At 50.3% G+C, this 23165-nt stretch overlaps 2 protein-coding genes across 20 annotated transcripts; one reads left to right on the forward strand and one right to left on the reverse strand.

Moving 5' to 3' along the window:
* Nucleotides 1-238: 238 nt before the first annotated feature.
* LOC122382157 lies at nt 239-19981 on the reverse strand. Of its 12 annotated transcripts, XM_043367128.1 has the most exons (6): nt 18972-18991; nt 14845-15241; nt 11737-12629; nt 11008-11174; nt 2231-2369; nt 239-1852 (listed from the first exon to the last, which is right to left on the reverse strand). In XM_043367128.1, exons 3-5 carry the CDS (start codon nt 12490-12492, stop codon nt 2279-2281), a joined length of 1014 nt encoding a protein of 337 aa, XP_043223063.1. In that variant the 5' UTR covers nt 12493-12629; nt 14845-15241; nt 18972-18991; the 3' UTR covers nt 239-1852; nt 2231-2278. The 12 variants fall into 12 exon arrangements, with proteins under 12 accessions (XP_043223063.1, XP_043223058.1, XP_043223057.1 ...); XM_043367123.1 differs by lacking the exons at nt 14845-15241; nt 18972-18991 and adding an exon at nt 19315-19981; XM_043367122.1 differs by lacking the exons at nt 14845-15241; nt 18972-18991 and adding an exon at nt 19231-19981.
* Nucleotides 19982-20186: 205 nt separating this feature from the next.
* Nucleotides 20187-22483, forward strand: LOC122382158 (39S ribosomal protein L34, mitochondrial-like). Of its 8 annotated transcripts, none has more exons than XM_043367137.1 (3): nt 20187-20211; nt 21421-21493; nt 22006-22483. In XM_043367137.1, exons 2-3 carry the CDS (start codon nt 21435-21437, stop codon nt 22256-22258), a joined length of 312 nt encoding a protein of 103 aa, XP_043223072.1. In that variant the 5' UTR covers nt 20187-20211; nt 21421-21434; the 3' UTR covers nt 22259-22483. The 8 variants fall into 8 exon arrangements, 6 of the variants coding, with proteins under 6 accessions (XP_043223072.1, XP_043223067.1, XP_043223068.1 ...); XM_043367132.1 differs by lacking the exon at nt 20187-20211 and adding an exon at nt 20382-20403; XM_043367133.1 differs by lacking the exon at nt 20187-20211 and adding an exon at nt 20454-20476.
* The last annotated feature ends 682 nt before the right edge of the window (nt 22484-23165 follow it).

Here is a 23165-nt window from a genome sequence, read left to right on the forward strand (position 1 = left end):
CCCTCCGGTGACAGTGGTCTGCCTGGTAACATGACCTGTGACCCCTGCTGACATCTCAGTAGTCATACGTCCCCTCCGGTGACGGTTGACGGTCTGGTGACATGACCCGTGACCCCTGATGACCTCACGCGTATTATGACCTCACGCGACCTGGCCTGTAAGTCATCAGTCATTTGAGGTCGCCGGACTGGACACAGTCTCCAGCGAGAATATGGGCTGATAAGAGCCAAACGCAAGCGAAAGGAAAACAATATTTATTTATCATTTGCAGGGCATGCCATTAATGCTCACGACCTCCAGCGCCCGAGATCAGCTTTAACGTCAGACTTGTCCACCTCAATCCGCAAGACTGCAAGCCGCAGTAGAAACGCCACGTCCGCGACGCGACACGCCGTCTTGGCACGCGGTGCAGTCGGCACGGCCGGTACCGCGCACCAACAGAACGTGAACAGAACATAGCAGAGAACAGAACGAGTATGTTCAAGTGCATCACTTTGTCCTACTCAAGCGGACACATCAGCTACCATCGCTGCATGGTGATTGCACGCGCAACGTCTTAGAGGCGAACAGTCCTGAGAGCATGAGTATCAGCGAGCTCAGCTGGGTGCTGAGCGAGTCAGTGACGGCAGCGAGTCAGCGCATCGCTGCCGAAGGCAGCCGCGGAACGCGCTCACACACATTCATCACATAGAGTCCAGCGACCCGCGGCCTCTCTAGCAGTACAGCACGCAGGCCCGGGTCGTGCTCCACCGAACGACTCCAGGCACCCAAGCTCAGCTCACAGTGCGACATCAGTGCCACATCGGAGAGCCTGCGCCGGTCCAGCTCAGCTGAGACGAGTAGCCGAACGTTGCGAAAATGTGCGCCACCACGGCCAGGTGCGGCTTCTTGGTGAGCCGGTAGTTCGGGAGCGCCAGGGTAGACTCCCGCTCCTCCAAATTCAGGTCACCGAGCGCTCGAACAACTTGCCCACGGACACGCTGTTAAGTTTATACGCTCTAGCAGATGAGTGCCGGCGCCGGCGCTGGCGTCCAGCTCGAGTAGCACCGTCTCGTGCGTAGAAAGCAGTTCGCAGATCATCTAGCCGCGCTTGGTTATCACCAGACAGCCGCGCATCAGCATCGGCCGCAGCGTCTCCAGGCGCGGTGAGATCCACGCGCGCAAGCCGGCGGAACGCTCTCGGTGATTATAAGAGCCAACAGTCCGTCATCCCCACCACAGATCAAACTCGTACATGAGCAGTCTACAATAAGCCGACGATATTCACTTCACACTGTGAGAAGTTACTCGATATGAGAAACACGCGCCGCGTCGGCATTCGTCACGAAAATTACCGCGTTTGTGACGAACAGCCAACCGAAAGACGGCGGTACCTTGTGGACAACAGTCAGCAGTCCACCGTATGCAGCTGATAGATATAAGCTATGCAGCCGACTCGGCGGCATTCAGCGGCGCGTTCAGAGACACTGCAGCTGGCCAGCTGGTTCTCCAATAACAGCCACCACCGGCACTTGATATCAGCACATACACATACTGACCAGCTCTTCTCGCACCAACTCTAGGCGCTCAATACCGCGGCACAAGCGATATGTCCGCCCACACTCGTCATTGATCAGGTGGTCCAAAACACTATCTGCCCTGGTGACACTGAGTCAGGTCGGCGCCGCCGTGCCGCCACCAGGCCGTGACCGCCGGCTGCCGGCGGGTGAGCATCAGCAGGCACACAGTGGATCCGGCCAATGAGTCGACTTCGCAGCAGCGCGGCCGTGTCGAGCAGCAGGGCCAGCACTGCGTCGGTGCAGCTCTGGCGCGATGCCACCAGTCGGACGGCGGCGGCGACGCTCCGATCCAGCTGCCGGAACACGGAAGCGGCGTCACGAACATACAGAGAGATAGCAGTGGGTCGGCATTCCGCTAAGATCATACAAGGTAGTAGTAGATGGAAGCAGGTAGTACGGAAAGCAGGCGACAAAATGGAAATTAACTTATTACTTTTCCATGACAAGGAAGCTCTGTCTATAAGTCAAAGACAATCTTGAAACGGATCACGTCGAAAGCAACAGCTGACACCAGGTGTCTATATCGGACTGAAGGAAAACAGCTCCGGGTACCGAGTCGACGGACAGGGGGCAGAATATCAGCATCAGTGTATGTAAAACTTCGTTGTCGGTACCGTTTTAAATGTTCTCCAAGTGTTGGTATAATTGTATTACAACCAATGAAAACGTACCGTATCAGCGGAGAGCAGCCAGGTAGAGGTTGGCCGGTGTTGCCACTCTCAGTCGTCTGAGTGACTGCGGCCGCACACCGACAACCTGCGCTTCCGCACACCGACAGGCTGATGGCGCGTTGGCAAGCTTTGTCGCCTTCTGTAACAAAGAAAAACTCAGCTCAACATAGGGAAACACTTAAGATAACTAAATTGAGTCGGGAACCCTCGAAATCTGTCTTTTGGCACCAGCCAACCTGGTTATCCCCTGGCTACTGAGAACAGAATAGATGACAGCTGTACAATGACACAAATGATACTAGGTGAAATGACGAAAACTATTAAAGGAAGTTTATGCAGTTTATATATAAACGACACTCTAAAAGGTCTCATAAAGGACATACGCTTTGAAAGTTTGCGATTAGTACACTCGCGTCTGAAATGGGACGGTCAATTTGAATTTGCACCTGTATCCGAGCGAGCACGTTTTCTTCAGCATCAGAAGAGTACGGCGTAGTGCTGCCAGTGGCCGCCGCGAGTGCCAGCCAGCAAACTCTGTAGCCGCAGCTCCACGTGTCCGTCTGCTGCGGAGTCTCGGGCACCACCAGGCGCCAGCTGGTCCACTTGAGATGGGGCTGCGTCGCCTCCATGAGGAGCTGCACTGCCTCTGTGTAGGCTCCGGATGGCCAACAGCCCATGGAGTCGAAGAACAGCACCACTTGACGGCGCCAATCCACTACGAAGAGGACCCAGTGATTGCCAATATTCAGTGGCAACAACCACGTGTTCGCTGTGGCGAACTGCCTCATCGATTCTGTGGTGCAGCGTCGACAGGGTGTCCTGAGAGCACCATACCAGTACACCGACAGTGCCAGCACCTGCGGAGATGATATGGACTCGCAGAACAGATCGATGTCCTCCGCGGTCAGCCAGGGTCTGCGCTTCGGTGGTTGTCCTGTTCGCAGCGGCCGTCCTTTGGGACGCCCTGAGGTGGCGGCTGACGGCGCCCGTCCTTTGGGACGCCCTGCGGTGGCGGCTGACGGCGCTCGTCCGCTGGCTCGCTCAGGGACCGTGGCTGACGGTCCACGCTCTGCTGCGGTGGCGGCTGACGGTGCTCGCTCAGGGACCGTGGCTGACGGTCCACGCTCTGCTGCGGTGGCGGCTGACGGTGCTCGCTCAGGGACCGTGACTGACGGTCCACGCTCTGCTGCGGTGGCGGCTGACGGTGCTCGCTCAGGGACCGTGGCTGACGGTCCACGCTCTGCTGCGGTGGCGGCTGACGGTGCTCGCTCAGGGACCGTGACTGACGGTCCACGCTCTGCTGCGGTGGCGGCTGACGGTGCTCGCTCAGGGACCGTGGCTGACGGTCCACGCTCTGCTGCGGTGGCGGCTGACGGTGCTCGCTCAGGGACCGTGGCTGACGGTCCACGCTCTGCTGCGGTGGCGGCTGACGGTGCTCGCTCAGGGACCGATTTGGTCGCCGGGGCTGGGGCCGTCTTGGGGGCCGGTTTCGTCGCTTGGGCAGGGGCCGTCTCGGGGGCCAAGTCCAGCGGTGGCTTAGTACGAGCATACCACGTGGGCTTGTCACTCGTGCGGCGCTTGGCCCAGCATTCCTCCTGGGTTTCAGGATGAAACAGCCCTTCTGCTGCCTTCCTTTTCCGGCCCCTGAGGACAGGCCGGCTCGGGATCAAAGCCGCCTTCATGCGGGCAGCCGTGTCCTTCAGCAGGACTCGCACAAAGTCGCCTGGCTGCAGTCGAGTGCGTCCCTGCAGCATCTGTTTTTTGACGACCTTGAAGTGTGACTCGACTGCCGCGTTGGTCACCACGGCAGCCGAGATCACTTGACTCCAAAGTGGAGTGAGCGGCATGACAGCCCCCAGCAAGTACTCTACCAGGCCAGGGCAGAAGTACTTGTTGGGGACATCGCTGGCTTCCCCGTCCGTCTGCAGGCTGCACTTGACTCCGTTAGTGATGTCCTCGAAGTGACGCCCGAACGCGGTCCGCGCGCGGTAGGTCCTCCGGGCTGGCGCGTCTTCGGCTGCCTCCAGCGGCGCCTCGGTTTCTTGGCGGTCGTCTGTTCCATAGTCTACGCGCGTGACTTCCGGCAGCTCCACGGCGCACTTGCTCCTCGACAGGGCCAGGACACAGAGTCGCTTGTACGTTGTGTCTAGAGTTTGCAGCGAGGTGGCCTGCTGCATGCTGGCGAAGAGCCACATGAAGCCAGGTCTTGCCTCTGCAGCCACTCCTTTGCTCTTCAGGGTGTGCGCGAAACTGTGCAACAGGTGGGCACCGCAGAGACTTACGAGAGTCTTGGGCTGCTTCGTAGGGTCTGTGAGGCTTTGCCAGCAGGCCTCGAGGTACGCTTCGGTTGTGGTCTTGACGATCGCCTCCGACACAGCGTGTATAAGCGCCCAACTGAAGTCCGTGACCACCCTTGGAGGCGTGAGAGGGACCCTGGTCACGAGTTTGTATCCATGGGCCACCTGTGCCAGGAAATGCGCGATAGTGGGCACATTGTGGCTTTCCGCCAGCAGGTGGGCTAGCGGAAAACTCCTGTCGGTGTCAGGGCTCTCGGCGATGAGCGCGTACAAATATGGCCGTTTCTCGCCGACTTGGCGGGTGACAGAGCCCGTGGCATCGAGGTGGAGCGTCCTCGGAGCCAGATGGTATCGCCGGAAGAAGTGCTCCCTGTAGAGGTGTACCACGACCGGTGCCCTCCCGATGAGATGGATGCCACCCTTCACGACTTTACTAGTCAGATCCTCGGCTCGTGATATAGCCATCGTCGCCGCCAGGTCTTCAGTCCAGTTCGTCGAGTGGCGCTCGGCCACCCGACGCTCGTGTGCCGCTTGGCGCAGGATGTGGCGAGGTGGCGCCTCGGTGATATTTCCGTCCGCGAGCTCGCAGTCCGGTGCCTGCATCAGCATATCTTGCGACACACGGTACGCTCCGCGATCTTCCACGCGCTCAGCAGTCTCCCGTCGCCGCTCTCCGCTGAGGTACCGGTGGGCGTGCTGCAGCTGATGCGCCGTGCTCGGCGTGCCGTACGTCGTGCAGCGCACAGTCAGCGGTTCCCCTACCGACGGCGTATGTTGAATTGAGAAAGAGTACGAACTGCACGAGGGGAAGCGACATGTGGCGAAGCAGGTGAAAAACGCAGCACCCCTCTTACGCGACCACAGCTTCTTGATTCGCCGTCGACGGACGGCCAGTACGCATTTCGGCCCGGGAGTGCTTCGGCAGAACGCCGTCGCCAGCGTTGAGGGCCAATCTTTCTTCAGATTACGTCCGACAAATACCTGTTTGACCTCCTTTTCATCGAGCTGAAACGTGAAAGTCGACGGCCCCGCCTCTCGCTGGTCCGGCACTGCCGTCGCAGGACACCCGGGGTCCGCCTCTCGCTGGTCCGGCACTGCCGTCGCAGGACACCCGGGGTCCGCCTCTCGCTGGTCCGGCACTGGCGTCGCAGGACACCCGGGGTCCGCCTCTCGCTGGTCTGGCACTGCCGTCGCAGGACACCCGGGGTCCGCCTCTCGCTGGTCTGGCACTGCCGTCGCAGGACACCCGGGGTCCGCCTCTCGCTGGTTCGGCACTGGCGTCGCAGGACACCCGGGGTCCGCCTCTCGCTGGTCCGGCACTGGCGTCGCGGGACACCCGGGGTCCGCCTCTGTCGTCGCCTGATGGTGACATGTCGTATCGGTATGGGGCCGAGGTCCGGTAGGAACAGGATGCGGAAGTGCACTGATGAGCTCCAGCACATGCCTAGGAGAAGGAAAATGATTCGGTTTTAGGCATTGACCTATAATAAGTATAGACAGACTACACTGGCTTAATCAGCGCCTGAAGGCCGTTCCCGCTGAGCGACACTAGCGCCACCGTACGTGTAAGGGCACGAACTAATGACACAATGCTTTGTCTATGGGAAAAACGCGAAAGTTTATCAACTTCTTTCTCGTAAATAATACGACGGAAGGGAGCGAGACTACGTCTACAATGTAGAAGCGTCCAAGCTTAATCACCTGAACATAGCACAAAGTCATAGGTTGAGGGACACGGCACGCGCCACGTGCCATATAAGTGGTGACAAATTTGTTCGATCTACAATAACTTTACAACGACTGGGTTGATTGAGCTGAAACTTGGCATGTCGGTGGACATGCAAATGATAATGCATTTCCACGTGTCACGGTTAGGGTGCTGCTGCACGTGCGCACGCGCAGGGGACGCTTCCAGATCTCGAGAACGGCTGGGCCGATTGCGCTCAAATTTGGTACGTCGTTAGGGACCGTTTGACAGGGTGCCGTGCACAAGTCAGTTTTGGACCAGCTTGCACGTGCGCACGTGCAGGGGTCGCTTCCACATCTCGAGAGTGGCTGGGCAGACTGTGCTCAAATTTGGCACACCGTTAGGGACCGTTTGGCAGGGTGCCGTGCACAAGTCAGTTTGGGTCCACCTTGCACGTGCACACGCGCAGGGGTCGCTTCCACATCTCGAGAACGGCTGGGGAGATTGCGCTCAAATTTGGTACACCGGTAGCGACCTTAGGAGGGTGCCGTGCTTAAGTCCATTTGGGTCCAGTTTGCACGTGCACACGAGCACTTTCACATCTCGAAAGCGGCTTTGCCATTGCGCTCAGAATCATCATTTATTGATCCGTTAAAGGAGCATTCGGCTTCACTATCACGTAGTTTGCAGGTCTCATGCGCGTTTCTCTTCATGATTGCGAATTCGATTAACCCGCGCCCCGTTGGGCTCTGCCGAGCAACGCGCCCCGTTGGGGGGGGGGGGCATTTTGGCCCCCCTAAGATCTCGAGAACCACGCAGCCTAGCGGCAAGCGGCAAACGGTGTTGGATAGCCCTATCAGGGAACTACCTTGTGACCCAATTTTATTGACCTAGGTCAAACCGATGACGTCACAGGTCAGGTCAAAGGTCCAATTTTCACCGTTTACAGGCATTTCAAGGAATGCGTTGTAAAATCGAGTAAAATGCATTTCATTGAAAATCATCAATGGGGAAATGTTCTTCAAACACATATTTTGCTATTTGAGGTCACTGATACCAGGTCAGGTCACAGAGGTCAGGTCACGGGGGGTCACAATATGAAAGTGTCGTGTGATACATGTTTTATGGTCCATTTTACATGACAAATGCGATTGTGTGGGTCAGGCAGCCTTTGGGGCCAGCTTAGGTCACGTTTTGGTCAAGGTCAGGTCAAGGTCAGGTCAAGGTCAGGTCAAATTAGGTCCAAATTTCAAAGTTAATAATTTTGCATAAAATGGGTATCGAATCGATGCAGCTCGTCACGGGGAGTTCAATGGTGGTCTTTGTTTTGCCGTACGTGGTCTAGAATCGCTAAAAATTGAGTTCAAAAATTTGACGTCATCATTTTTGAACAGTTTTTTCGCTATAACTTGGCCAAAAAACGAGATATCGATCTGAAATTTGGTATGTATATAGAAGAGCGCAGGGACTATCACATATATTCCGGTTTTTTCGAAATTCGGAAAAATTTTGGTTTTTTTAAAGTTTTTCTAAAAAAATCAAGTTTTTGAATTTTTTGGGGTCAAAAACCCAAAATTTCGAAAATCCGAGATAGCAGTTTTGTAGCGCCGTTTTTTGTCTACTAGACCATATAAAGAACTTTGAAATTGCTTGATAACTGTAGATTTGGTGAGCGTTTCAAGATTGCATGTTTTTTGCTCATTTTTGCTCCAACATGACCTCAGTTTGACCTCAATAACTCCTGACCTAAGGTGACCTAAGACTTGAAATTTGGTGTGAAGGTGTCAAATTGATGCCCGGGAAGGTACTGAAAATTTGGCGGCGCTGCGCGCCGCCGTTTTCTTGCTATTCAGGAAAAACCACAGGGGGGGCAAAATGGTCCCCCCCAACGGGGCGAGGGTTAATACAGTTTGTTAGTTGATTTGACAATATGTATTGTGTATTTAAGATGAAGCTCAGCAGTAACATTCATGACATCATCAAAGCATCGTCAAAGCATATGAACTATGAATACATGAAAATAATGTTCATGGTAGTACGGGGACCCGCAGTTGCTACTGTACAGCGACCCTGAGTAAATTGTCCCAGCACCCTCACAGGGAACAATGATAAGCTGTCGGAGGGCACTCACAGAAAACTTCAGCTGCTCTTGTACAGGGACTGGCAGTCGATATCAATGTTATCGGTTGTTACTGGGCAGGACAGACGGCTAGAGTTGCGGTTCGTGTACAGTAGCAACTGCGGGTCCCCGTACATAGACTGTGGGATGAGTGGCGATATACTCATACCAATCTGAGTGCACATAATGATGCATCATTTCATTCACCCATGAGCCTCTTTAACCCGCGCCCGGGTGGGTCTTTCAGCCAACTTCGCCATTGTGATGGGAGGAGGGGGCACGTATTTGTCCACGCCATATTATCTCGCAAAGGAAGAAAGGTAGAAAGATGCGGAAAAGGCAGTAGGTAGCTCGCTATAAGAACTTTGAGAATCATCTAGACAATTTTTCGATCAGGTCATCGCTAAAGGTCACTGGTGTCTGGCGATCACCAAAAGTTCACGAATTCTGGTTTTCGATTTTAACAACGTTCCACAAATCAGCGCACACACAAGTAAATGAGGGGCCTTCTGCTCTTGAGCACTTATGTTGAGCCACGCAAGAAATAATTAAGCCAGTCATTAGCAGGTCACACTTGGTAGGCATTTCGATTGTTGCAGTCTTGCTGAGCTTCCATTCAGATTTCTTGACGGCTCCAGTCTCCATCGTGTTTAATTGCAGTAGCAACTTACAACTGAAGATCGTCAATCTTTTTTACTTTATATCTTGGCCATAAGTCGGGCTATGTCTGGTTCAGTTGGCAGATGAATTTCAGCACACTCCAGAAGCCTTCCAGCAACAGGAACATAGGCCTGTGCCCTCTTAGGTAGACCGTTTCTCATAACATTTGTGAAGATTGCAATTGTCTCTCAGTTTTTTTCTTCTCTTGACTCTAGCCATTAAGATAAAATTATCAGTGTCTGACTGCTCTAGCAGATAAACAGGATAAATTTAAAGAAAATGAAATAAAATGCTTTAATTACATAAATACCAAATATCTCAGATCACACTGCTTGAAATGCCTGCTGTAATAACGTAAGTCAATTTAATCGCCTTGAAATGATTCACTTATCACGTGCAATGTGTGGTTGATATTTGTTTGTGCTCTTTATTGGTGACAAACTATCTTTTCTTGTTTAATATGCACAGAACTGTCAACACACCTTACGCAATTTGCAATGCAGCAACAATAAATGATACCGAGGACTTTGTTTATTCCGTTACCATGGAGACGATTTCGTGAGGCTTGACTTCAAACCTTAAACGTTTAAATAAATGTTTTGTAGTAAAAGTTAGCGTTCTGTTACACATTTTAAAATAAATTAACGTTAAATATTTAATAAACTTTTATTTCTACGTCCGTGCTTAAAAGTTAGGATTGCCCTTATCCTGCGCTGTAATTTCAGAAAACAATTTGCTTCTTTGGTCGACGAGGAACGCCGCAAAAACGCGAGTAGTTCGTCTATACTTATTATAGGTCAATGGTTTTAGGCCATGGTCAAAGGAGAGCAACAGAGGTCGGACAACATCTCCACCCTTTCAAACCACGTCACGTTTTCTGACGATTAAACGGCGGACATATATGGGGGTTCTGGCTCTAGAAGTGGTTTGTGGCGCGCCAGCCTATAATGTCCCACCGACTGTTTACTATGCAAAACTGTGGGTATTCTATCTCTACCGCATTTTTTCCGATAAAAAGCAAAAAAAAAAACAAACAAAAACAGTTCATGGTCGGCGGCCCGCGAGGCTCGGCGTGGCTCGCCAGCCTCGCTTCCAACTTGTCCGGTTTATAGAACCGGGATGGGGTTAAAATGCGTCGATATCTTCATAATTGTATTCTTATTTTTTGCAATAGGTGAGCACCAGGAGTTAGGACACTGATTACTTTCGCATTACTGATGGTTGTGGACTTCGTGTGTGTTTTATGCTCTTGTGTCAACATCATCAAAGCTTGTTCTGACCTTTGCCAGTGTTTATCATATCTTAATTCATTAGAAGTTAAACATATCGCATTATAATCGAGAACAACAAGCCATATAATCAGAATGAAGATGGAGAAACCATACAATATAGAACAATGTTGCAACAAAATTAGCACAAGGAGCCAAGGACATATTTAAAGCTTTGCATGATGGCATAGGGTACATGGCCACTTGGTAACATGTGCCATTTCTTATTTGTGCCAGTCAGTTGTGGGGAACGAAAGCGCAAAAAATCCAATACTAATATTCGCCAAGTACATGCGCGGACCTGGTCGGTACTGCAGCTGATTAATGGCGGCGGGAGACGCACTGTCGCTGCTGCTTGGGCCTGCGGATGGCCAAGAGTAGGCATTTCCCGCCCTTGTGGAGGCGTTCCCCTGTACGCGTACCTGCGGCTCGGGAGCCGGTCTGCTTTTGGAGCACCCCTGGTCTGGTAGCGCTGTTCAGTCGCTAGCCTAATACTGAAACACTAGCATTCTCTCCTCTAACAACATTAACACCTCTTACTCTTTTCCTTGCGCTAGCCTACAAGGCAGCGTCATCTGCCCTCAGTGTGTCCCCCGACAGTCATAATCCGTGTTGTCATTCTGATGTTTTTCTTCTTCTCCCTTTTACTTGCACGTGTTTTTAAATAAACGTCATGACCTGGGTTTATACATTGCATATTATCGGTGCTTTACCCACGGTATGTGCAATCGAGTCAGAATACACACCTTCCTAAATGTCCTCTGGCAAAATCTCGGCGCAGTGCGTCGGCTTTCCGGGACAAAGCCGCTCGCTGTTTGGCGTTCTTCGGCTTCCCATCGCGTCTCTCCAGGACACGCACCCAGAACGACTTCAGCCTTGGTGACAGTCCTTGTCTTGTTGCCTCCCAAATGCCCTGGGAAAAGATTGTGTTTCATTCATTTACAAAGTGAATTATATAATTACACAGGGATCGAGAGAGAGAGAGAGAGAGAGAGAGAGAGAGAGAGAGAGAGAGAGAGAGAGAGAGAGAGAGAGAGAGAGAGGAGAGAGAGAGAGAGAGAGGCAGTGGACAGGGAGAAGAGACAGGGAGAAGAAATGAAGGACAGACGGACATGATCTGTTGCTTTATCAATCACACAAGTATATGCAAAATGGGTGGCTTAACTTTGACAGCTTGAGCACTTTTGTGTTTCTGTTTGTTTGGCACTTATGACCATGTTATGACGACATACAGCATTGTAAGGTGAGGTTATAATGAGGGCGGCGGCAACGGCCGGAAAACAGTTTATTCATTCCTTTAGGCCCGAGAGCTTTGTGTAAAAACATCATGTTTAACACAATTAGCTGTTCCTTGCAAACATTGTTTTACGATAGGCTGCAGGGTTTACAGGTCCGTTTACGAAGCAGTAATGCAAATTCACCAATATAAATAAATACAGAAGACACCATAACAACGTAAGACAGTCGGTACATACCTGGTAGCTTATGCGGCGCCGCTGTTCCGGCGTCAGCGCTGGAAGGCCCGTCCGGTCAGTCGGCACACGCAGCTCGGTCTCCGAACCGTCCCCGCCGGCTGACACACCGCACACCCGTCCCGACACCGTGCCAGTGCCGTCAGCGCAAGGCGGCGGCTCGACAGTCGCGGTAGCTCCGGCGCAGGCCTGCACCGGAGCTACCACGTCAGCGTTCACTGATCGCGGCACAGACTTGCGGTCACAGGCTGATTCGACGTCCGGGGTGCGTATCTTCGGCGTCACCGGCGATCTCGGAGGGCCAGATATCTCCTTCGCGCGGCCTCGCTGGCTGACGAGATTGCTCGGCGCTGCGGCAGACCGGGTGCAATTCACTTCCGCAGCCCGTTGTGGCGGTGATGAGCGGCTCGTCTTCAACTCACCAGCCTTCGTCACGTCATTCTCCACAACCCAGATGAGTCTGCCGGTCCCGGAGACGGCGCCGCAGTCACCATCCTCAATCACCTCGATTAGCTCCGTGAAGGCGACGCCGCCGCCTGCAGACGCCTCCCCATCAGACACCTGGGACGAGCAGTCCGTCTCCGTGTAGATGTCGATCAGCGGCGAGCCGACGCCGTCCGAGTGTGCCGCCCACAGCTCAGACAGCACGCAGTCGGGGATGTCCGCCGGTACGGCGGTGCCGCCGTTTGAGGACGAGGACGCCACGGCCAGCGGCGGCGGCGGCGGCGGCGGCGCCTCTTCACCGGCAGACCACGACATCGCCCCGACAATGTGTAATTCCCGACAGGAGGTGCATCGGTGGCCAACGAGGTAGGTCGACTAAGTACGACCACGCAGCCGGACTCCGGAGAGGCGCCCGATCACCCGGGAAGCAGCATGCCGTCTATCAGCCGCACCTGAGAAAGAGAAAGCCGTCAGTTTTCAGAGCTACACATATCGGGATACTCCAAGCTACTCGTATATGTCACCAGACAGTCCACTGTCACCGGAGGGGACGTATGACTACTGAGGTGTCAGCAGGGGTCACATCACAGGTCATGTCACCAGACCGTCCACCATCACCGGAGGGGACGTATGACTACTGAGGTGTCATCAGGGGTCACAGGTCAGGTCACCAGACAGACCACTGTCACCGGAGGGGACGTGTGACTACTGAGATGTCAGCAGGGGTCACAGGCCAGATCACCAGACCGTCCACCGTCACCGGAGACTACTGAGGTGTCAGCAGGGTCACAGGTCAGGTCACCAGAAAGACCACTGTCACCGGAGGGGACGTATGACTACTGAGATGTCAGCAGGGGTCACAGGTCAGGTCACCAGACAGACCACTGTCACCGGAGGGGACGTATGACTACTGAGGTGTCAGCAGGGGTCACAGGTCAGATCACCAGACCGTTCACCGTCACCGGAGACTACTGAGGTGTCAGCAGGGTCACAGGTCAGGTCACCAGACAGTCCACTGTCACCGGAGGGGACGTATGACTACTGAGGTGTCAGCAGGGGTCACAGGTCAGGTCACCAGACAGACCACTGTCACCGGAGGGGACGTATGACTACTGAGGTGTCAGCAGGGGTCACAGGTCAGGTCACCAGACCGTCCACCGTCACCGGAGACTACTGAGGTGTCAGCAGGGGTCACAGGTCAGGTCATCAGACCGTTCACCGTCACCGGAGACTACTGAGGTGTCAGCAGGGTCACAGGTCAGGTCACCAGACAGTCCACTGTCACCGGAGGGGACGTATGACTACTGAGGTGTCAGCAGGGGTCACAGGTCAGGTCACCAGACAGACCACTGTCACCGGAGGGGACGTATGACTACTGAGGTGTCAGCAGGGGTCACAGGTCAGGTCACCAGACCGTCCACCGTCACCGGAGACTACTGAGGTGTCAGCAGGGGTCACAGGTCAGGTCACCAGACCGTTCACCGTCACCGGAGACTACTGAGGTGTCAGCAGGGGTCACAGGTCAGGTCACCAGACAGACCACTGTCACCGGAGGGGACGTATGACTACTGAGGTGTCAGTAGGGTCACAGGTCAGGTCACCAGACAGTCCACTGTCACCGGAGGGGACGTATGACTACTGAGGTGTCAGCAGGGTCACAGGTCAGGTCACCAGACAGACCACTGTCACCGGAGGGGACGTATGACTACTGAGGTGTCAGCAGGGTCACAGGTCAGGTCACCAGACAGACCACTGTTACCGGAGGGGACGTATGACTACTGAGGTGTCAGCAGGGGTCACAGGTCAGGTCACCAGACCGTCAACCGTCACCGGAGGGGACGTATGACCACTGAGATGTCATCAGGGGTCACAGGTCAGGTCACCAGACAGACCACTGTCACCGGAGGGGACATGTGACTACTGAGATGTCAGCAGGGGTCACAGGTCAGGTCACCAGACAGACCACCGTCACCGGAGGGGACGTGTGACTACTGCGAGGTCATCATGGGTCACAGGTCAGATTACCATACCGTCCACCGTCACCGGAGACTACTGAGGTGTCAGCAGGGTCACAGGTCAGGTCACCAGACAGACCACTGTCACCAGAGGGGACGTATGACTACTGAGGTGTCAGCAGGGGTCACAGGTCAGGTCACCAGACAGACCACTGTCACCGGAGGGGACGTATGACTACTGAGGTGTCAGGAGGGGTCACAGGTCAGGTCACCAAACAGACCACTGTCACCGGAGGGGACGTATGACTACTGAGGTGTCAGCAGGGGTCACAGGTCATGTCACCAGACCGTCCACCATCACCGCAGGGGGCGTATGACTACTGAGGTGTCATCAGGGGTCACAGGTCAGGTCACCAGACAGACCACTGTCACCGGAGGGGACGTGTGACTACTGAAATGTCAGCAGGGGTCACAGGTCAGGTCACCAGACAGACCACTGTTACCGGAGGGGACGTATGACTACTGAGGTGTCAGCAGGGCTCACAGGTCAGGTCACCAGACAGTCCACCGTCATGAGAGGGGACGTCTGACCTCTGCTGTCCTCTCAGCAATCACCTGTCCCCTCTGGAGATGATGGTTCACCTGTCTGGTGAAATCACCAGACCCTCCACCATCTCGAGAAGAGGCACGCTGACAGGTCACGAAATCTCACCGATGTAAGGTGGCCTCACTAGACTTCAGAGGTGTTGTGGGATGCACACTGAGATGGTGTGGGGCCTCTCAGCACCTTTTGTCTCAGACTTGGGAGAGGCTTTGTATGTAGACTAATTATCCTTGTGGTGACATGACCATTAAAAGTCAGTGACATTAGTGGTCTGTTCCTTAGCCAGCTGTAAGCTGATGTGGTAACCTTGAACCCAGCTGTCCAGTATGTGCTGTGTGTCATAGGTGCTCACATAGAAGTGTCTGGGGTGCAGTGCATAGCTTTGTAGTGCCTGTAAGTCCTGTGTCTCACATGGCTGTGCTCCACACCAGCATTGGCAAGTGGCAATTGTTGTTTTCTGCTCTCAACACATCCTCAGCCTTGTCATAAAAAGAGAGGTAGGTACCTAGAACATAATTTATCTTCCTTCAAAATACATAATGACATTTTAAACACACAGATACTCAAGCTAGGGCAATGCTATCAGAAATACCAGAAGTTATAAGAGGTTATACAGTGATACCCTTTGCACAGAAGTCATTTGTACGGCACCGCAAAGTGTGTAGATCGTCCTTGCTGTTGTCACGAGTCAACGTAACATTCTGAACCACAATCTATTATCTGTCGGAGAGGCCAACGTCACCTAACGTTTTCATTGTACCGTAAAATGGGGTGTTAAGGGACAGTGGGGTGTTAAGGGACAGTTGCATGGGAAAAACTTTGAGTCATATTAACTTCCTAATTTGAGAAGGTTCAATAAAAACTTCAGTGTGGTAGTTGACACTGTTTTGCTCTTGACCATAGGACAAAATGGTATGGTTTTTCATGCAAGTGATTTGGTTCAAAAATGGATTTGAAAATCATGCTACATTTTCACAAAATTGAAACATCTCCAAAATTCTGTGTGTACCACATAAACTGGTGGGTGTACAGGGAAAATGAATGCATAGGTGTATTGTCACATGTATTGCACATGTTTCCTGAAAAGCTTGTGCAAATCCACCCATTCATTCATCATGCTCTTCCTCTTTTCCGGATACATGCATATTTTGAGGTGGATGTGGGGTGCTAAGGGACAGGGAAGAAAAAATAGAAAATAATATCTAAATATAATTTCATTAAGTTTTCTTTCAGTAGGCATGGAAAACACCAAATTCCACATAAAATGCTGGCAAGTTCATGCTTTTATCTCTAACACATCTTAAGTTATGTAACAAAACATCTCAACACTCTCTTTTACAATGATGGGTCAATGGAGACTGATGTAGGTAAATGTGATGTCATCATAAAAAGGCTAAAACAAAGAGGGCAACATAATGACAAGTGACTAGCTTCAACATGGGTTTTAATTGATGACAGAAGATTACTTTTTGGTTCTGTTTACTGTATAATTAGCACATTTTCCACAAACGTAAACTGCATTACACGTAATTGGCTAAAAAGGTCATTAGTGGTGAATGAACCTGACTTGTTTTGTGACAGAATATGCAAAACATTTCAATAAATAAATTGTGTGCCCTTCCACATCCCAATTGTGGGCATTTGATGACCATTTCTTGGAATAATATAGGTGTCCCTTAACCCTCGCCCGTAAACGGCGATCTGCCACCTTCGCCCATGCAGGGGGGGGGGGGTTGGTGCGACCCCCCCCCTTGGCGTTTGAAAACGGAGCGTCGTAGAGCTTAGCGGAAAAGACCAACGGATTGCTCTCGCCGAGATCTCGCGATTGGTGGTATATTTTTTGGTCCTAGGTCAACATTTGACCTACTTTTGACCGGTCAAAGGTCAAATTTTCGGAAAAATAGACTTTTTTTCAACTTTCGGCGGCGATTGCGGCCAAACGGTGGAAGATATCGACTTGAAACCTTCACTATCGTGTTCCTTGATCAATTCTCTATCGTTTGGTATGTATTTCGTTTCCTCAGCTCTAAAAATGGCGCGTTGGGAGCGCCGGAAGTCGGCAAGGTCACAGTCGGCGGCAGAAATTCGAAAAATCAAAATTTAAATTTTTGAAATCTGATTGTATTTTTTGATTTGGGAGGTCCATTTGCTCCCTATGGAAGCTAATATTGCTGCATATTCCCATTGAGGTGACAAGAATTAGCAAAATAGTGGTTCGGGCGCTTTTCAAAAATAGTATCGGACGCTGTTCCTCTTGTGACGTCATAGCTCCGTGACCTGACCTGACCCGGTCAAGTTTCTTATACCATATGATAGCCAATACTTGCCCCAACATGCATGGGAAGTTTCATCACGATCCATCAACCGATCTCCGTACCACCGGCAGGAAACCTCGGGCGTTGGCACTCAGTTTGTGAAAATCCGGCCGGAGGCTGTTCCCTTTGTGACGTCATAACTCCGTGACCTGACATGACCCGGTCAAATTTTTTTTTATCAAAAGATGCGCAAGGCTTGCCCCATAAGGTACCCAAAATTTGGCGGCGCTGCGCGCCGCCGTTTTTGCACTATTTCCGAAAAACCTCAGGGGGGGGGGGTTGCACCAACCCCCCCCCCTACATGGGCGAGGGTTAACACCCCACATTGGGGTGCTAAGGGACAGTGATGAAAAATAATAAAAAATAATATGCAGGTATAAATCTTAAAAACTTTAATGTGGCAGGCATGTAAAGCACCAAATTCCACATAAAACGCTGACAATTTGATGCTTCTATCTCCAACCCTTCTTGAGTTATATAACAAAACACCTCGAAACTGTCCCTTAACACCCCGTTTTACGGTAGTTAATTCAATCTGATTAGTGTCACGCCATCTCATAAAACACTTACTCTTCACATTTGGTTGGGTTAGGTTAGGTTTTTTAGGTTATTTCCGCCACATGTGAGTATCATTTTTGGATTCAGGATGTCAAATAATGTAAGGAAGTGCAAATTTTATCTTCGAACAGCAGACCGTACTAATTCTCCACATTTACCGACTTGTTAACCTCTGGAAGTCTTCCTGCTGATGTTGTCACTGCTCCAGATCTGCAGTCTTTCAAACGAGGCCTAACAGATGCCATTCCGGACAAACTTGTTGAATATGTTTAGATGTACCTAAGTAAATTGTTATATTGTTGTGATAATCTCCTGTGAAAAAATGATGTTTCAAACCATGTATAGTCTCTCTTGAAAGTATCGCGTCCTGGGCTGCGGCGGCTCAGCGAACTATTCCATTCAGTTTGAGGACCCCAGTAGGGAGGTCATGGCCTGTATCATAAAAAGTACGCTGTAACACGATTTCACGCCATCGGTAGAAGGAAAACTGCTATATGACGCAGGCCCCAGCGGCTGACAACTGGGTCAAAACAGGCGGAGGCCGGCCAAAGGTCATGCTCGTATCGCTCTCCCTTGACCCCGTCCACCGCCCCAGGCGGATACCGGTGCCTCTTGGGCTCACCAGCCGGGCGCTCATTGGTGTGCCTTACTGGGCGCCAATCACTAAGTGTGCGTGACGCGTAAAATCACATCAAAGCAAAGTTCCGCCATAATCCTACTGTAAAGAGGCCTGCTAAACGACGTCAACAGGTCATGAGGGGGGGGGGGAGCCTGGCATCAAATAAGGCTTTTAAAAAGAAGACGGCTGAACAGTTAACATTTTTTTTTGTCGCCGCTCACTAACCAGCTCATTAAAAAGAGAGAACTCCAAAAATAGGACTTAATGGCTAGACAGTGAATTGGCGAACTGGCTAGAGAGATAATTCTTGTTTTTGAATCCACCTACGAGTGCTTGTGCAAGCACGGATGCATTCTGTTAGCGGGTGCAACAGATGATTTTTGGGTATATGGGCACGGGTTTCCGGATTTTACCCCCCCCAAAAAAATATGTGACAGTCGTGCCGATGACGAGTCAAATTGCTAACTTTGTAATGAAACAAATCTCAACAAATCCTCTGCGAGTAGGGTGGCCTCCGTTGACCATATGCTTAGCTGCCATCACAAGTTACCGGATGGCGACTGCCACCCCCCTCCCATCCCTCCGCAGTCCGCAACCACTCCCCTCGGCCAGCTGCGCCGGCTGCCTCCGCGTGCCAGGCTTCGGCCAGTGCTACCAGCGGCTCTCAAACCTTTCCGCTCAACCGCGGCTGGGACAGGTGGCGCCTTCCCTCGGAGTCGCGATACTTTCAAGAGAGACTATACTCCTCAATGGTGGCACAACATTCCAGTTCAATGTATGGCAAGACTGCAATGGTGTACTGTACAGCATATGCATAACTGGCGCGCCTTGTGATGCAGGGTACCTCCCATCCTCAACCATCCTGTGAGCCAATTTGAATTCTGTACTGACTGTTGTAGTGGATGGAACCCGACAAGGTGAGTTGACAAGGTGAGACAGACTATGAGCAGTGTCTCAAGTAAATACTTGCCATTTCTACCGACTACCTTATAGCAGACTCACTATTGCAACTCTGCCATGCGAATCCAACTTGCATCTAGCTGTGGAATACTTGGCGCAACTCTCTGTCATTCACCGTTTCCTTACTTCTCGATCTGATGGAAGGAGGATATGAAACAGGAGAGTCTAACAGGTGAGCATCAGCACATCATCAGACATGTGCTTACCAGATTATTTGAGCAAATAGACCTTCGATTATTCGATTAAAACCAGCACAATATCACACCACGATATTCACACAGAAATATTGTTTGCGCCAATTTGGTCTGCCATGCGTCATAAAGCCAATCATTTGATTCTTATTTTTGATCTTTGATTTCTCAGTTTTTTAGGCTTGCCGCGCTTAGATTTTATCACCATCGTGATCAGGAGATTTTAATCTATCGCTGGGATAAATTTCAATAGATTCCTAGGGGTCCGCACATAAATTTTATTTTGTAAAAGGCAACCACGCATAATTTGGTAATGTCATATCTCAGCTCGTAGGGCGTGCCGCGCCTAGATATTAACACCATTGTGATCAGAAGATGAAAATATATAGTAGAAATGAGTTTCAAAAAATTCCTAGGGGTCCGCATACAATGTATTTTTGATAATGGGCAACGGTGCGTGACCTTTGACCTCTTATGACTCCGTTCGTAGGTCGTGCCGCGCTTATTTATAATCAACATCGTAATCAGAAGATTTTATTGTATCAGTGGACCAATTTGCAAGAGATTCCTAGGGGTCCGCTGATAGTTTTTATCATTTTTTTCCACGCGAATACGAATTTGACGCCAAATATACGCACATAATGAAATTCCTCGACACAAATGAAGGGATACTTCAAATCAAGATTACTTTACTAATAACTTCAAATATGGTAGCTAGGTACATCTCTGGCGCAGATTAGATGAAAAGACCTGCTTATCCTGTTCGGTGGTGTATGCGAGCGGCCAATTACCGGCCGACGGCAAGAATTGGAGTTGATCGCAGACGCAAATTGTAAATGAAGTTGTTTTTCATTTGTTGATGAGTGAAGTTGACTTGCGAAATTGATAAGGAAGTCTTTCTAAATATCTTTAAAAGCTTCAATTTTTACTGATTCTTGAGCCCGTGTGACCCAAAATAGGGTTGTCATGGTAACATCTAAAAGAGCACGGGTTCCTAATCGCTGCTCGCATGAATCAGAACAGTGTAATGTTTGTCATGTAAATGGAATCGCATCCTGTAGATTACAGGCAATACAAACAATTTGATAGGTGCTGGGGTACGTGGATTTTTGCTAATACACCTTCTGAAGGTACTGATTAGCTGAATGTTTCAATGTTTCATCGTATTTGTATCAATCCTCACATCTAATTTCATGTATGGTTTGCCTAGTCTTACTTGTACTCCACCCATTAAAATGGATGATGCTGATAAATGAAAAATAAATTTTGTCTAGGCTCTGTGTTAGTTAGATGTTATTTTTATGCTTATCTGTTTATTGATAGCCAGTAATGGGTCACATTTCCTGTATGTCTTATTGTCCCGGTTCAGATATTAGTTAATTCCTGTAATATAGACCTTCTAAAGAGAAACTCGTGTTTAGTAAGAATACTGTGTCGTGCAGTTAACCTGACCAACAATATCCAGCTAAAACTAACTAACCGTGATCTCACCACTATTTCGAGCCCCAGTTTGTTTTCATCATGTCGGCTGTCGTGAGAACCTGCAGTCAGCTGTTGCGAAACGTCTATGCAGAAATATAGTACCCTTTTTTAGCCCAACACAATAGGGGAAATGTGGGGAATTAGGGTTTTGGGTAGGGGGAGGGAGGAATATTTTTACATGATGGTGATATTTGAAAAAAATACTCAGTTGCAGCTCTGTTACAGCCACCTTACTTCACATATGTCTTCAAATATTTTATAAGTACAAATTGATAGTTTTAGAAGGTAGGTTCAAATATACATAAAGGTACCAATTTGGCTGGGGTTCTGGTTCTGGGTTCCTAGAACTACCTAGTGGGACAAGGTAGTTGGTACCTATTAGATTGTTGCTTATTTTCAGATAGGAATTAATATTGAGTGGAATGATATGATCATTGATCATGCTCGGTAGTCAGAAGGTGCCTTTTTATTTAATCCTCATTGATTTTATTGATTTAAAATACTCTCACTGTGTGTATCTATCCTAGAAGTATTTTCCTTGCTAATGCTGCTTTTTCAGATATCTCTTCAACAATGAGTGTTTTGGGAGTGATTCAATCAGCATTGTATCGGCCATTCATTGGGCTCAGGAGGTAAGTGAACCATCTAATTGGACATATTTCCTTATGACAGATATATTAATCATGGAAAGCTTTGCTTTGGGAGACTTAAAAGAAACCTTTTATAAATGTTTCAGTTTGAACTTTTTATTAGACTTTTTTGGCATTTTTTCTTATTTGTAGTGATGTGTAGTTTTTATGTTAGCCTAAGATGATATCAACACATTCTGCAACATTTTAGCCTAAGATGGCATGATTGACATGCAAAATAACAAACTGGTTTTTCACCAATTCCAAACAAAAAATGTTTCCAACAATTTGAACTTGATGTAGGAGAAGGTAAATGAAGTTTCACGGCAGTCACAGCGCTTCAGTTCTATAATTATTGGGGTTACTTATTACTTCTTCCTGTTAATGGCAGGCAGCAGGCTATACCTGAGTGTTTCGGGAGCCATCAGAAATATTCGTCGGTAGGTTATGAAATAAAAGAAAGCCTTGCAGAGCTCAATAGCGATTCCACTGATGGTGACCGCTGGTTTTCACAGCTTCTCCTCTCTGACGTGCCGCGTGGTATCGGCGGCGCCGACACCGCTCACCTCGCCCGGACTGCTGGACGCGTGCGCGCGCCTCTGGCCAGCCGCCGGTCAGCTGCGCACCGCCATGCGCGTGCATTTTCCGCGGCCGCGCGAGGTGAAACGGCTGCGCACCCACGGCTGGAAGACGCGCCTGCAGACCCCGGCCGGCCGGCGCATCATCATGCGGCGACTGCTCAAGGGTCGCCACGTGCTATCCCACTGAGAGGTAACCGCGCCTGTACCGCTGTGTGTGTGATTACGGCTGAACGCTCACTGGTCGACAAGCATAGGGCCGACCGCTGCTGACAGACGCACGTGGTGTGACCCGTGAGGGATTACCTAGGTGTAACTTGAGTGACATTGTTGGTCCATGTGACATTCAAATCAGGACATAGCTCGTTTTTGTATGCCGGTACTGTCGGAACTGAAATACAAATTAAAGAGAGATGCAAGTTCTAAGTTATCGAAGCAGAAAAATTGGCACATCCTTTCACTGCTAACGGGTGTCTACTAATTAATGAGAAAAAGTTCAGGTAGTTAATACGAACCTTTAAAGGTAATACATAATCTGCATATCTCACATGCTGAAAGACATGTCTGTTGCGAATGTCAATCACGCAAAACGAAAACTTTAAATACCATGGTCAGTCGCCATGAGAACATTAAGCAAACAACGGTTCTAAGTAATCTTTGCCAATTTTAAGAAAAATTACCTTTCTACAACGGAAATGGCACCTATGGCTCTCCTAGTGCAAGTTAAAGGTTTTTAGCCAAGTGCCAATAGCATGCTTATGATATTTGAGATAAGAGGAAACGTTCAGCATGCTGGAAAAGGTTTGAAGTGGCTGCAACTCTGCGAGTTTTGCTACAGAAACAAGGTCTCCTTCGATGGGGTGCGAAGGGCAAGGTGAGGGGTGTCGATGTGCCTGTTGGTGTGACGCCACTATATTTGCCACTATTATGTCGTAATTTTTGCTGTAGAAAATTTGCAATTGAGTACCGGAGGTGCATACAGGCACCTGAGGTCACTCGAGCGCAGCAACGTAGAGAATAACATCGTTTGCGTCGGCTAATCAGGGGCAAGCTGTCAACTGGTGAGAACGCATTGATATGATAATGGGTGACGAGAG

This window comes from Amphibalanus amphitrite, unplaced genomic scaffold (assembly GCF_019059575.1).
Source record: "Amphibalanus amphitrite isolate SeventyFive unplaced genomic scaffold, NRLGWU_Aamphi_draft 000134F_arrow, whole genome shotgun sequence".
NCBI lineage: Eukaryota > Metazoa > Arthropoda > Thecostraca > Balanomorpha > Balanidae > Amphibalanus > Amphibalanus amphitrite.

Bases quoted from the DNA above. Each gene is read 5' to 3' on its own strand.
- LOC122382158 (XM_043367137.1), top strand. From the start codon at position 21,435: ATGAGTGTTTTGGGAGTGATTCAATCAGCATTGTATCGGCCATTCATT. The intron at 21,494-22,005 runs GTAAGTGAACCA...TGGTTTTCACAG, and splicing joins CCATTCATTGGGCTCAGGAG to CTTCTCCTCTCTGACGTGCC.
- LOC122382157 (XM_043367119.1), bottom strand. From the start codon at position 5,136: ATGCTGATGCAGGCACCGGACTGCGAGCTCGCGGACGGAAATATCACC. The intron at 2,370-2,676 runs GTGCAAATTCAA...TCTTTGTTACAG, and splicing joins ACGTGCTCGCTCGGATACAG to AAGGCGACAAAGCTTGCCAA.